The following is a 15,599-nucleotide window of genomic DNA, read 5'->3' as shown; positions in this document are numbered from 1 at the left end:
TTCTTCAGCTGGCACCTCAACCGTGCGCAGACAAAATACAGCGCATTCGATCGCGAGCTCCTGGCTCTGTACCTGGCAGTGCACCATTTTCGCTACTTCCTGGAGGGCCGCCCGTTCACCGCCTACACGGACCACAAGCAGCTCACTTTCGCCCTGACGAAGGTTTCCGACCCCTGGTCCGCACGACAGCAGCGGCAATTGGCCTACAACATCTATCCGCTACATCGAGGGGAAAGAGAACCGGGTGGCCAACGCATTGTCCCGCCCCGCTATTAACGCCGTGTTCGAGGTGGCGCCCGGAATTGACTATTCTGCTCTGGCAGAGGCACAGCTCATGGACGATGAGGTGCCCGCCTACCGGACTGCCATCTCCGGCCTCCGCCTTGAGGATGTCCCTCTCGGTCCTGGGGGAGTGACAATCCTGTGCGATGTGTCGTCCGGTCAGCCGCGCCCCATCGTCCCTGCCACCTTGGCGCCGGAGGGTGTTCGAGTTGATCCACGGACTGGCTCACCCATCAATCCGGGCGACAACGGCACTAGTGGCCGCTCGTTTCATGTGGCACGGTCTGCGCAAGCAGGTTGGCCATTGGGCTCGCACCTGCATTCCGTGCCAGACGGCAAAAATCCAGCGCCATGTCCGTGCGCCTCTCCAGGAGTTTGGTCTACCTCACTGGCGATTCGACCATCTCCACATAGACATTGTAGGGCCTCTCCCGCCGTCCCGGGGCATCACCCACCTTCTTACAATGGTGGACCCTTTCACGCGGTGGCCGGAGGCCATTCCGTTGGTCGACACTTCAACAGCTACGTGAACTCGTGCGTTGTCCGTGCACTGGATTGCTCGCTTCGGGGTGCCGGCGCACAACTCCTCAGACCGGGGGCCACAGTTCACCTCCGAGCTGTGGTCAGCCATGGCTCGCTTGCTGGGGGTGCGGCTACACCACACTACGGCTTACCACCCGCAAGCTAACGGTCTGGTGGAGAGGTTCCACCGGCAGCTAAAGGCAGCACTGAAGGCACGACTCTCCGGCCCGGACTGGATGGACGAGTTGCCGTGGGTCATGCTGGGCATCCGGACTGCTCCCAAAGAGGACTTGGTCTCATCATCGGCGGAGCTCGTGTACGGGTCGCCACTCACGGTGCCCGGGGAGTTCGTGCCGTCGGCGCCGTGGCAGCAGGGAACGCCCTCATCCACCTTAAAGCGCCTTCACGAGCGAGTTGGCAGGCTCGCACCCGTCCCGACGTCCCGCCATGGGACATTTCGCCCACACGTGCCATCAGCCCTCAGGGACTGCCCTTGCGTCTTCCTACGCCGTGATGCCCACCGGACGCCACTCCAGAGGCCGTACGAGGGCCCGTTCCGAGTGCTGGAACACGGGCAGACGACTCTTGTGCTGGACATGGGGGGCCGGCCGGAGGCCGTGTCGATTGACCGTTTGAAGCCGGCACACCTGGACATTGACCAGCCGGTGCTGGTTGCCCAACCTCGGCCTCGAGGGCCCCCCCTTCATGGCTCCCTCCGCCTGTCACTCCACCTGTCCTCCCGCCGGTCCCTCGACCTGTCCCTCCACCAAGCCCCACGAGCGGCTGACTTCCGCACGCGGGCCGGCCAGGTCGTGCGCCCGCCGGTGCGTTTCGTGCCTCTGGTTCTGGGGGGGGGGGGTTCCTGTGGCGGCTCCCAAGGGTCGTGCCATCATAGTGTCGAACCCCTCGGCACAGGAGTGGTTCAGTCCGGAGGCGGCCCTTAGCCAGAGGGTTTAAAGGCAGGGGTTTGGGTGCCATCTTTCTCTCGTTTGGTCTTCCCTACAACCGGGAGGAACATAATAAAAGGTGCCTCTCAAAACACTGGACTTCATGCTTCCTTTTGAGACCCACGCACTACACTGTCTTCTGATAGAATAATCCCAGAATTGTCCTGGGCTAATCTGTAGATGAAATAATATGGTTGATGAGTTAATGGGAGCAGTTAGGGAGAGGCAACATGATCCTATATTCATATCGTCTATGAAATGAAGGCAGTTAGAGACTGAGAACACAGGCAAAGATCTGGAGAAGTTGTGAAATGCCGGGCTGCAGGACATGATCAGCAAATCAGGCTGTTCAAATCTGAACAGTAAAACACGGATGACATGAATTATAGAGACAGAGTCATACAGCGTGGAAACGCCTTTGGTCCAACTTGCTCACACCAACTAACATGCCCCATCTATACCAGTCACACCTACGTTTCCCACATCCCTCTAAATTATCCTATCCTATCTGCCACATTCTGGAGGAGACAAAATGAGTTACCAGAATTGTAGAATTTAATATTGACTCTGGAAGGCTTTAATGTGCCCAGATGGTAGGTGAGGTGCTGTTCTTCAAGTTTCTGTTGGCCATCATTGTTACAGTGCTCTGAGGGCACAGACAGTGGGATGGCGATCGGGAAGCTCGGGGCTACGCCCGTGAACACAGGTGCTGCACAGAGGTCACCCAATCTGCATTGGGTTTCTGCAGTATGTAGGAAGCCACATTGTGAACACTGAATGCACTCGATTGGAGAAAGTGCCAATGCTTCACAGTTTCTTCTGGAATGGAACAGTGGGAATGGAAGAAATAAATGAATGATGTGCTTCATACAAGCTGGATTACCTTTCACTTGGTGAGGTAAAACTCATTCATTTTTGGCATTAACCTTTAGACGTGTGAGAATTTTCTTTCCTTTTGTGCAAATGGATTTTGAACATTTTGTTTAAAGGTACACTTGGGAACAGGCCCTTTGGCCCACCGAGTCTGCACCAACCATCAATCGCCCGTACACTAATTCTATGTTACCCAACCTTTGCATCCTACATACAAGGGACAATTCACAGAACCCAATTAACATACAAATCCACACATCTGTGGGATGTTGAAGAAATCGGAGTACCTGTAGAAAACCCACAGGGAGAAAATACAAACTCCACACAGACAGCACCTGAGGTCAGGATTGAACCCAGGTCTCTGGTGCTGTCAGGCAGCAGCTCTACCAGCTACATGTAGCTTCTTCAATAGAAGCTGAATGCTGCAATCTGCCTGGATGTGAACTGAATGCTTTAGCAATGTTAGTGTGCAAGAATATCTTTGGTCCTGACAAACTGGACTAAATTAACAGACAAAATGTATTACTTAGTTTCTGACTCCTATTAATTGAATTTTATTTAGGTATTGAAGTTCATCATGAGTTTAGAAGGATGAGGGAGGATCTTATTGAAACCTACTGAATAATTAGTGGCCTAGATAGTGTGGATGTGAAGAACATGTTTCCTGTAATGAAAGAGTCTACAACCAGAGGGGACGGTCTCAGAATAAAAGGACGTACCTTTAGAATGGAGATGAGGAGGAATTTCTGGAGCCAGAGAATGGTGAATGTGGAAGTCATTGCTACAGATGGGAGGCTGTCATTGGGTATTTTTAAAGCAGAGATTGATAGGTTCTTGTTTAGTAACTATGTCTAAGGTTACAGGAAGAAGGAAGGAGAATGGGGTTGGGAAGGAAAATTAGATCAGCCATGATCGAATGGCAGAGCAGACCCAATGGGCCAAATGGCCTCATTCTGCACCTATGGCTAGTGATCTTATGATCAGAGTGTAAATCAGTGTAATTTTGTAGCCCCATGCAAAATTAGCCTTGTTTGGAATTAGTTTCATCCTGAACACAGAAAAACGGGCTGAGTGTTATTGCTGCACTATTTTAGTGAGATACGTGCCATGTCCGAGCTTGTAATCCTAGTGCTGCTGGTGACAGCTGCATTCAGAACTCTGATAGTGTCAAGGATAATGTTACAGATTTTGAATAAATGTGACATTATCAAGCACAACAAAGATTTATAATAGCAATAGTTAACTTAACATCTCTGATCACTGCTGTTAAAGATGGTAATGTATGAGTGAATCCAGCGCAATTTTAGCAGTGACTTTTTAAAGCAATTTGACAGGTATGTTGACATCCTCCAAGTTAGCGAGTCATGAAAAAGTTTAAATGGTGCCAAGTATTTCTATTAGATGTCTGAAAAGCGCCTGCTGAGACTGTCCCTTTAAAGGAGATCTCTCAACAAGGATTTGTATTTGGCATGAGAAAAATTCCAAAACTAAACAGCTGAATATATTCCTCAATGATCATAACATGAAGAGAAGTCAGTTGTCATTTTTTTTTAACATTTAGGAAGTTTGATAGTATAACAAATAAGTTTAAAATGATTCGTAGATTGCCACGTTCATTTAATGCCCAGGCATTCACAATTTTAATAAAGACCATTCATAATATTTGAATTTTAAGAATCTGTCTGGTGCATGGTAAACATGGCTTTCAATTATTTCATTTCTACCTCGATACGTCAGTTTGTGTTGTGGAGACCAAATGTAAAAAGTGCAAAGTAATAACTTCAGTGCTTGAAATAAACTGCTGTACCAATCACTTGAAGGTTTTAATGTAATACAGTTTAGTTGGTCTGAAATTATTGAGCAGTCAGAAGTTTAATAGTGCTTGCTTGTGGATTATGAAACTTTGTATAGTATTTGTGCATTCCAAAGGAGCACAAATGTTGTAAATTGTTGAATTAGGCACTGGTGTCAATTTACCTTTTTTTGATCTGAATGATATTTAGGTTCCTGTGCGTATTATGTTGACCATAATGACCTGAGCAGCACAGATAATCTTACCAAGTATTTTCCCATTGCCCACTGTCATTATATGTAAGCTGTGGTTAGCATTCAGAATTTTAAAATATAAAACAATCTTTGTTTTCTCAAAACAGTACCCCAATCTTGCTCACATTAGCTACTTGGTACCTCTGTGGGTGTGTGCGGTAATACTGTTGATGGAACACATTGTAACTGGATCTGTTTCAATTTAATCCTGAGAGTTAACAGATGAAGTATCAAGATGTGACTCAGAGGTCATTTGTCAGAAGCGTAGTGCTCAGTTTGGTGGACAAAACACTTGTGTGAGTGAATGTTTCCTCGAGGATTGTGTACAGTGCTTCTGTGTAGCTTTTTCTTAACTGGCAGCATAAGTATAAATTTCATAGCTGTGTTGGAATTTGGACATTTGTAAATGTTTTGTAAACTAAGCAGTGAAACTGGAGAATGCAATGAGCTCCAGAAGGTACTGAAGTATATGTAACTGCTTCTAACAGTGTCAATACTGTCAATATCAAATTTCTGTATGTAAAGCAGGGAATTTTTTTATTTGAATATACTGGATGGATTAGATAACAGCAAATGATAAATTATGAATTAGTAAGTTTCATGCAAAACCAGTATGTTTAATTTCAGTGCGTCGTGAACACTATTATGAGCTGTATTATTGGAAAATATGTTAATGGTTTTGTTGCAAATGGTGTTATAAGTAACTTGGCTGGTGCATTTCCTTTATTGCAGTCTTTACCACAGGTCTATTTTTTTTATTATTGGCTAGGAAGCAATTGAGAATGTCCTATTCCATGGTATTGTAAATGTGAATTTATATTCACAGTTTGGGCATGTTTTGACACACTCAGGATGATTTTGACACAGATTTCAGTATTATATTGGTTTTGATTCCAAATAAACAAAACATAAAAATTGCTCTTGACATCTAACAGAGAGAAAAAAAGGATATTGACGGAACAAGGCCAAGCCCAAAATAAGATGGATATTTTGGATCAATTTAAGCATTTGAAAACACCTGTGATTAGGGCAGAGGAATTAATGTTTGGATTTTAAGCATCTAATGTGGATTGGAGCATTTACAAGTGTGCTTAAGAGAGCTAGGTTGATAACTTCAAAAGTGCCCTTTTTTTTATAAAATGGATTTCTTTTTTTGAAAACATGAATTTTACCTAAGACAATTCAATATACTTTGATTTTTTTTGTAGAGAAAGGATAATTAAGGTTCTGTTAATTGACTGCATTCTTTTGAAATAAATTTGCTGATTGCGGCAGTGAGAGGAAGCTTCTTCAAATGGGTGATACGGTAGAAAGGAATAACATATTAATGCAGAAATGGAAGTTCTCTGGAAAGGTTATGCTTAATAGATAGAATACATTCATTCTTGTTGACAACTTAGATTTATAATGTTAAGCTTGCAAATGAGTTAGAAGAAAGAATTATGAAGATGATCACGGTTGAAGCAGTTAGGTTAGTTTATTATTGTCATGTGCACTGAGATATAGTGACAAGCTTTTGTTTGTGTGCTATCCAGTCAAAAAAAGACTATATATGAATACAATCAAGCTGTCAACAGTGCAAAGCTAAAGGATGCATTTAGTGCAAAGATATAATAACATTGAAGTTGACGCAGTGTTTGTATAGATTATTTTTTATTATTATTTATACACTTATAATGTGAATTTGAGTGGATCAGAATATATTGGAGACGTGAAATCTTGATTTTCTTTCAATTTTAATTCTCTCGGAGACAAATGGGATTTCTGACATCCATTTCTATGAATGGTTGCGAATAATAGCTAGGTGGCGATTTTCTACAAGGTGTCTCAATGCAGTTTTCTATTAAGATCGGATGTCATATACAGTTTATTTTGCAAAGTTGTTAATTCAGTAACATAGCTAGGTTTTAATTTTGGTATTACCCAAACTATAGGTATATTAGTGAATTGCAGATATGGGATAGGCAAAAGTTAAAAAGCTCCCATCTTATTCTGATAGTAAAGGTGCAAAAAACAGCGGAAGAGCATTTTCTGTGTCATTTTTATACCTGGGAAGGAAATCCTTTGGGAAAGGTGTCTGGGCATTAGAAAATAGAAAAGTGTGCCTGTAAAGCTGCGGCAAGTAAGAATTTAATTGTTCCGGTCTTGGTGTGTATGATAATTAAATGCTATTGAGTCTTGGAGCTATGCTATAGATATTGAAAGTATCCATTTGTACATTCCCTTGGTGATGATGGTTGCTGTTTGTTCGGCTTCCTTTTCACTTGGCACGTGAAAATTCAGCACCAATTGTATTGTTTTAATTTTGCAAATCTTAATTTAAACCGTTGCAGTACTAGGAAAGGTGAAGTGCATATAATTTGTTCAGACCTTTTTTGCATACGCACATTAATTACTCACTTAGAAAAAATATCTTCTGTTCACAATTGAAATTTAAGTCATATTTCAAATATTCTGTAGCATTTTAGTTGAACCATTATATACTGTAATTATAAACAGACCAATTTTTATATTCAGTTGCCACAAATGTGTTTTACATCTTCAATATTGTAATGTAGGTTTAAGGTGAGGGGGGGGGGGGGGGGATATTGTGATGTCATTGTGGCAGTGGGCGGGCAGCTTGAGAGCCCATTGTGATTGGTGGACTGATTATTGTGGCATTGTGACATCAGCATTTGAAGCTGCTGGTAAAAGGCTCTCTGAGAAGCGTTTTTTGGATTTTTTAAAAACTTTAATCGCAAATAACTTTTGAAATAGAGCATAAAATCTGAAGTGAATCTGATGAGGTTGTGGAGGGGAAATTTGTGAATAAGAATATGTAAAAAAATTAAGCGTTAGCTTATAACGTTTTGAGGAAGATACAACACACACACACACACACACACACTCTCAGACTTTTATAGGTATGGAGATATTCAGTTTTTTGTTGTCAAAGATGTTGAGATGTACCATTTTGGTCGGTTTGTTCATGGTTTGGAAGATTTAAAATTATGAGTTCAAAGCATAGATTTTCACTGTATGATCCTTTTGGATTACTGAAATAGTTGATTGCCAATGAATAGCAGTTGTTGAATTCAAACTATCCTGCTGCAAACTTTGCATCGTTGGTTGTTTGGTTAATGCATATGAGTGAAACTTTCCACAATCATGTTCCTGGTTTATCACAAGATACATAGAATGTTGCTACCTACAATTTGGATGTAGGTTCAGCCTAATTGATTGGACTTGATGGGGTGTCAGGCTCATGATAAAAATAACTAAAATTCAAACGTAGTCAATTATCAGGATTGCTTCTCACCCCATTCCCTTGCCACAATCATTCAATTAGTCAATAATGTGCTAATTGTTTTCAAAATGAGGAATGAATTTCAATGAGCAATGGAATATTTGAGAATGACAAGCCCATAATTTGCATTTTTACTGTGGCATAGATGTGGAGGAAATCCATAAATTGTTTCATGGAGGCGTGTTGTATGAAACCAAAGTGAAATTTGAGAAACCAAGGTTTTGTGTCCCTGGAAGTGGAACAAATAGAACAACAGAGAATCGTGGAATTTGAATTCCATATTGTCAACTAAAGATATCGCTGACAGGAATAGAACATGGTCGGTACAACTGTTCTAGAAGGTTTTATGAGTGGAAACAGAGGAAAACTTGTGGGAATAGTCTGGAGGTAGTTATAGAGTAATGGCCCTGTCCCACGGTACGAGTTCATTCCAAGAGCTCTCCTGAGTTTGCCCTGATTCGAACTCAGAGATTTACGGTAATGGTCGCTCGTCGGTACTCGGGGCTCTCGTGGACATTTTTCAACATGTTGAAAATTCTTCACGAGTCTTCCCGAGCTTACCTGCCGTTAGCGAGTCTTCCCAAGTACCTGCCGTTAGCGTTACGAGCCGTTAAGAGACGTCCCTGAGCTCCAACGTACCCGCAACGTTCATTCTCCGTGCCTACCACGAATTTGATTTTTTTTCTCGGGAGAGCTCTTGGAATTAACTCGTACCGTGGGACGAGGCCATTAGGACACAAGTTTCAAGTCCAGGAGATTAAAAGTGAATTGGTAAATTGGAATCTATTGTGGCTTCATAAGGATAGAGACAACAGGTGAATGGAATTTGGGCTGGTACGGTAATGATTGGTAAGTACCATATTTCCTGGCAATTAAGACTTTTTTTTACCCAAAAGGCACGAAAATTTACCTGCATCTTGGAGGCTAAAGGTTAGGTTGTTAGCCAAGAAAGATAGACTTGGCTATCCCTCAGTAGAGGAATATCAAGAACGATGTTGCTGTACCAAGGGATAGCCAAGTCTATCCCTCATTGCTGGCAGATGATGGGAAGCGGATGTAAAAGGGCAGCGGAAATGAAGCTGAAAGATGCTGATGAAGAAAATTTGAGGGTAGCATTGATTTGGAGATGGGTGGATGACAGCAATGTTTAGGCAGTAGTGAAGAAACTGGAAAGACATACTAGTGAACAAGTGGTGTTTGGGGTTAACGTTTAAATTTCTCCTGCGCATTATTTGGCAGATGTTCTTTCACAGAAGCAGGGAGCCTGTCTAATTTCCCACGAGGAAGATGAGGACAAAGACTGACATTTGACCAAATCCAGAGATGAGGTCAAGCGTGGGCATAAGAGGAGAAACCTGTCCTGACCTTTTTGTATGGAGGTGGGGTGGGGGGGGGGGTCGGTCGGTAGGGCAGAGATCCAGGAGTGAGGGCAAGAATTTTTGCAGATTGACAAATAATTTTGGGCAACTTTTCTACAAAAGGTTGGGGTCCTGGAATGCGCTGCAAGGGGTGGTGGTGGAGGCAAATATGACAGTGGTGTTTAAGAGACTTTTAGATAGACACATGGAAGTGCAGGGAATACAGTGATAATGGGCCATATACAGGCTGATGTGATCAGTTTAGCGTGGCATTATGTTCGGCACAAACGTGGGCAGAAGGGCATGTTCCTGTGCTGCACTGTTCTATGCTTTTAGCAACTGGAGAAATAGTCATTAGATGGATGGTTGGAACTAGTGAAAAGATTAATGTTTTGACCGGGTAGCAGCGAAACAATTGAATCAGATCGCTGTTAAATTCCAATTCCTTTTTTACTTTTGACGATTTACCCTCGTGAACTTTAATCACCATAATCTCCATGTATCTTGTTGGATTTTTTATATATTTTCTTTGCTAGCTTGAAATTTGACAATCAGATCTCTTAATGAAATAGTGAAATTGAATTGAATTTATTTACTATTTGTTGCAAGGATGGGGTATAAATTATTTTTAAATATCCAGTCAAATCTGAAAGCCCAATTTATTATTTTAAAAAAAAAAAAAAATGTTTTTCTCCTGAATTATCTGGAATTGAGTTGTTTGTTGAATATGACTAGTATAAGCTACCTGTCTCATTATAAACTGGTCCTATTAATTTGTAAATTATTATGCTTTGTTGAAGAAAACAAACGTGCACATTCTTCATAGCTTGATTGAGAGAACTAAGACATGATGTTTAGAACTATCTTTATAGTCATAGAATTACTTGATTAAAATCCTGTCAAGGGTATCCTAAATTAAAACTTGCATTTACTTTGATTTTGCATAGGCAGTAGTTTCACCACGCAGTAATAATCCATCATATAGGGCTTGCATGATGTGAACAATGTTTACCTATAATTGCTTATAAAGTGAAAAATATAAATTACGGAAAACTGCCAATGCAGCTTTTGATTGTACTGTTCAAAATTGCATAACGTTGGTAGTGGACTACGTGACCATTGTTGTACTGGTGGAAGGTACACAAAAATGCTGGAGAAACTCAGCGGGTGCAGCAGCATCTATGGAGCGAAGGAAATAGGCAACGTTTCGGGCCAAAACCCTTCTTCAGACTGATGGGGGGGGGTTAGCGGGGAGAAGGAAAAAAAGTACTGGTGGATATGGTCACGGTGGAGACACAAGGAACTGCAAATGCTGGAATCTTGACTAAAACCCAATGTGCTGGACCTACTCATTGGGTCAGGCAGCATTTGTGGAGGTCATGGACAGGTAATATTGGATTGGGACCCTTCATCAGTCTGGATGTCAGCATGGATGGTCAGGCCAGCATTGTTGAGCTGTATAATGGAGAAATTACACCATTGGAGTTGGTTGTGCTCGGCTATGCCCAAATCCAAAGAAGATTGAGAAATATCTGTACAATGTTTTTTGTGCCTTTGCGTGATTTTTTAACGAATAGAGTTGTTAAAAACTGAATTCGAATAAAAATTAGGAAAATTAGAGAACTCGGAAAATTAGAAGATGAGAAAATGTGACAAACCAGATGTGTTCTTGGATGGGAGAGCAGGTTTATTAAAATATCAAAATACAAAACGTTAAACAGATTTTCTTTTTATTTGGTGAATCCATCATGTCAAATACCAGACATTTTACCCACGACTTTATCATAGGAATATTGTTTGCAAGGTGACAAGTATGTGTTTAGTAAAGATTAATTCCAACCTTTAAACCATATCATCAAGGAATAATCTTCAACACAGATATGAAAAATAAATGGCGATTTTTAAAAATATGTTGAGCTGTATAAGCGAGTTCGGTATTCCGAAAAATGCAAGGAATCATGGGATTTGTCGAAGGTCAAACTCTATGAATAAAAATCGAACAAAGCGTTGTAGATTCAGTGAGTATAGTTTGGGTCCGATTTCTTTTGTTTTTTTTTTGTTTTTGTTTTTTTTTGTCTTTTTTCAAGTTTGTACTTCTCAGGGGACTTCTCACAAAACCGCGCCTCATCCGCAGCCAGGATCGAACCCGTGTCCCCCGGCGCCACAAGTGCTGCCGAACCGCCAATGGACCATCCCCGGACCCTCCCCCCCACTCGAATGCCCCATCCCCACCTGGGCGGCCAGAGATGCCCGGACCGACGGGACACCAGCCCCCAGCCAGCGCGGAGAAGCACCAACCTCAGCTCGCCTCCGCCTCTCCCACTGGGCCAACTGACACCAGCGGCCCCAGGCCCTCAGCCAGCATGGAGAAGCAGCAACTCGAGCCCAACCCCGCCCCAACTCCAGAGGAACCTGCTACGTGGCGACAAGTGCCGGTTCATCCACGGCCTGGCCGAGCTGCGCTCCCTCAGCCGCCACCCCAAGTACAAGCCATACCTTGCACACCACTGTTTTCTACCCCTACGGTACCCACTGCCACTTCATCCACAACCCTGAGGAGAATCGAGGGCCTCGACCTCGCCTGCGCCAGAGCGCCAGCCTGGGCTCCGCCTACTCTGGCCTGGCGCTCGACTGGGCCGCGCTGCGGGTGGCCTTCAGCCCCGACCTGGAGTTGAAGCTGGTCTGGACTCTGGGCTTGGGGCTGGGCAAAAGAGGGGGAGGAGTTTGCTGCTGTCACCAGCACCACCAACAGCACCAACAGCCCATGGCCGGCAGGAGCACATCCGCAGACACTCTGTCCGACCAGGACGACTCCAGCAACAGTGGCTCAAAGTCGCCTATCTTCGAGCAGGGCCAGTGGCTGCCCATCTTCAGTAGGATCTCGGTGTTGGACTGAGGAGAGGGGGGGTGGAGGTGGAGGGCTGTCGGCCAACCCGGCGTCACAGGTATAGCCGAGCTGGAGCTAGCGGCTGCAGCGCTGGATGCCAGTCCGGGCCGCCCCACCAGCCCCGGACACCTCTGGACAGGGACGGGACACCCGGGAGGGGACGGAGATGGCCCAGCAGCAACTCAACAGCACCTGCAGCGATGGAGAGCCGGGCCCGACCCCGACCACGGACAAAACGCAAACCTGCACGCAATGCAGCACCATCTTTGCAAGACTGTTTTGATCCTCTTGTGACCTATGACATGCACATGCACAGTCGGAAAACCAAACTCACTTATTGATATTTTTAAATGAAAGGACATCAGTGTTTCTATTGGAATGCGTCTGCCCATTCTATCTCTGGCCATATGCCTTTCCTCATTCCCTGCTGTTCTCAGGCCTATCCCGTCTACTGAACTTGCTGTTACTAACTTTTATACAGATTCACTACCGCATTGGATCCCGTCCCGTTACCAGTCTGGTTTAAACCTATCTGAGTAGCACCAGTAAATCTGTCCACCAGTATCGTGATCCCCTCCAGTTTCTTTCTCTTCCCCCCTCCTCCTGTGTGGACATTAAAATGTTCTCTGGCAATGTCACATGTAAACATTTTCCCCACGAGAGGTTCTGATTAAAAGGGATCAATAGGTCTTTCATTTAGGTTTTATTTTTCTGCTGTATATGCAAATTTTGCAGTGGCTGTACAAAGATTTGTTGTTAGATATGCTATTTGTGTAAGTGTAATATTTTCCAGCATGTTTGGCTGCAATGCTGGTAAGTCAGTATGTTTAGAAGAATTACGATAAATATACTCTTTGGAAGATCAAGTTGAAGTCATTCAGTGGTGAGCCGTAGAAGTATATTTGGCACTACATGGAACAGTAGCAGCAAAGGTAGTACTATTTAAAGGTGTAAAATGTCTCATTTAGGCACTCAGCCCCTTGACGTCCTCTGAGTGAGGGCTACATGTATATATGTATGCAGTCTGTTTTGTTGTGCTTTTCTTATAACAAATGTAAAGCACTTTGGCCAACGAGAGTTGTTTTTTAAATGTGCTATATAAATAAATGTGACTTGACTTGATAAATCAAAGCAAATCTTAAAAAGCTTGATAAAGATTGGAAGTCAGTCTTAAGGAGCAAAAATTCCAACGCGTGTATTTACTGTTTAAAACACAAAGTACTGGAGTAACCCAGCAGATCAGGCAGTATCTCCAGAACGAATAGTTAGGATATGTTCGGGTTGCGAGTCTTCTTCAGATTCGGTGTTGGTTTACTATTGTCACGTGTACTGAGATACAATCTTTGTTTTATGCATGTTATTGAGTTAAATCATAGCATAAATGATTACAGTCAAGCAAACAGTGGTGTATATAGAAAAGTCATCAGAGTGATCGACCGAGCGCGCGCGCGCGCGCACACACACACACACACACACACACACACACACACACACACACACACACACACACACACACACACACACACTAACGGTAAGTCCTATAGAGAGGGGGGAGAGGGGGAGAGAAGGGGGGGGGAGGAGAAGATGTGGAAACACTTTTAAGAAATATAATAAAATTTAGAGGGCATTTTACCTACCGATAGGTTTTCCTTGATCCTGAAAACTCCAATGAGCCAATCAAAATGTTTGGTCAACGAAGGAGATTGCCTACAGCTGCCCTCGACTGCCTGTAACTAAATAGCGACCCCACTCCACTGCACTTCGAGTCAAAAAGAACCATGCCGACCATATTTTACTCGCGGAAATTTTTCAACATGCTGGAAAATTTCTGCGACCTAGCTGAGGCCACGAGTATTCGGGAACTTTCCTCGAGCATGAAGGAGAGTTCCAGCGACCTCATAGGACCTCCTAGGACCACGTGTCGACCATGCTGCGAATTTAAAGGTTGAAGACACTCTTCTAAACTCGCAGATTATGTTGCCCAAGTGGGACAGCCCCTTTAGTATTACAGTTTCAGAGAAAATGCAAATCTATAAAACGTGCAAGAGTATCAATGAGGTAGGTTGGGAGTTCTGGAAAATGCCTGTACTTTGTGAGAAGTATATTCAGAGTGGAATAAGACAAGGTTAAAGATATCCCCGAATGCTGCTGCCAGCTGGCCTGTGCAAGTTCTGAGGACATGGCCAGGGCATCTTGGCCAATTTCTTTCCATCGGATCATCCTCAAGAAGGCTGAAGCTGAATTCCAGCTGTATTCCACAAAATGCTGGAATAACTCCGCGGGACAGGCAGCATCTCTGGAGAGAAGGAATGGGTGACATTTCGGGTCAAGACCCTTCTTCAGACCATGTCGGGTTTTCAGTTTTTCATTCAACATCAGTTTTTCATTAAACATTTGGGATTGATTTAATTGTTGATATTGAATCGGCTCATTTCAACCATTTAAAAATGTTTAAGTGTATTAGTTAGAGCCAATGATTTAACATTAAAATTGTGACATTTTATTAACAGCAGAATGCTGGTCTTCAATCAAGACGATAGGTAAAGTAACGAAACAAACGTGTCTGGTGGAAAGTTTCAACACCGTGGACCCGTCATCCGGTGTGGTGTTAGAAAAGGTAACGGTAAGCATTTTCAACACTTTGTTTAAGTCTTTTAGTAATAAAATGAGCCATCCCGCTAAGTGCTGATGGAACAGATGATGAAATTATTAGGTTAGCTATTCATACTGAGAGAGTTTATCCCCCAATAGTGTTATTGATAATCTAGTAGATGGTTGACCAAAGATCTTCTCCTTTGCTTTACCTATTGTGCTTGAATTTGACTTGATTGTGTTTATATTATCTGATCTGATTGGATAGATTGCAAAACAGTGTAGCACAGTGGCGAGGCAGCAGAGTTGCTACCTCTCAGCGCCAGAGACCCAGGTTCGATCCTGAACTGGGGTCCTGTCTGTGTGGAGTTTGCATGTTCTCCCTGTGACCCCAAGGGATTCCTCCTGGTATTCTGGTTTCCACTCACATTCCAAAGATTTGTGGGTTTGCAGGTTAATTGGCTTCTGTAAATTGCCCCAAGTGTATAGGATTTGAAAGTGGGATAACATAACTAGTGCGGATGTGTGTTCGATATTTGGCCTGGACTTGGGTCGAAGGGCCTGTTTCCATGCTGTATCTTTAAACTAAATTAAACTAAATAAACCGTTTCACTCTATCTTGGTACAGGTGACAATAATAACCCTAAGCTTAAACAGATAACTAGTTAACATGGTGAATCGGAATGACATTTTCCCTCCTGATTCCTGTGCTGTGGACTATTTCTTCCAATAAAGGGAACAATTAATTGTTACGAGTTGGTCATAACACACAAAATTATCAAGATAATCAAAACTTGATATGCACA

General features: G+C 43.3%; 1 protein-coding gene across 9 annotated transcripts in view; it reads left to right on the top strand.

The window, feature by feature from the left end:
* nek7 (NIMA-related kinase 7) overlaps positions 1-15,599 on the top strand; it is a 137,697-nt gene that overhangs the window by 23,172 nt on the left and 98,926 nt on the right. For 4 of the 9 annotated variants that reach the window (XM_055642405.1, XM_055642401.1, XM_055642407.1 and 1 more), the window contains exon 2: positions 14,712-14,824. Coding sequence is in view for 3 of the 9 variants with exons in the window: in XM_055642401.1 (XP_055498376.1) it covers positions 14,712-14,824 (113 nt within the window). In the remaining 6 variants the exon portion in view is untranslated. Of the gene's footprint in view, positions 1-4,950; positions 4,967-14,711; positions 14,825-15,599 lie in introns of those variants that run through there. The other 5 variants (XM_055642406.1, XM_055642403.1, XM_055642408.1 and 2 more) reach the window with 3 other exon arrangements.

Source organism: Leucoraja erinacea, chromosome 10 (assembly GCF_028641065.1).
Source record: "Leucoraja erinacea ecotype New England chromosome 10, Leri_hhj_1, whole genome shotgun sequence".
Lineage (NCBI taxonomy): Eukaryota > Metazoa > Chordata > Chondrichthyes > Rajiformes > Rajidae > Leucoraja > Leucoraja erinaceus.
Note: the sequence above shows the minus strand (reverse complement) of the source record. Positions and strands in the feature narration are given on the sequence as shown.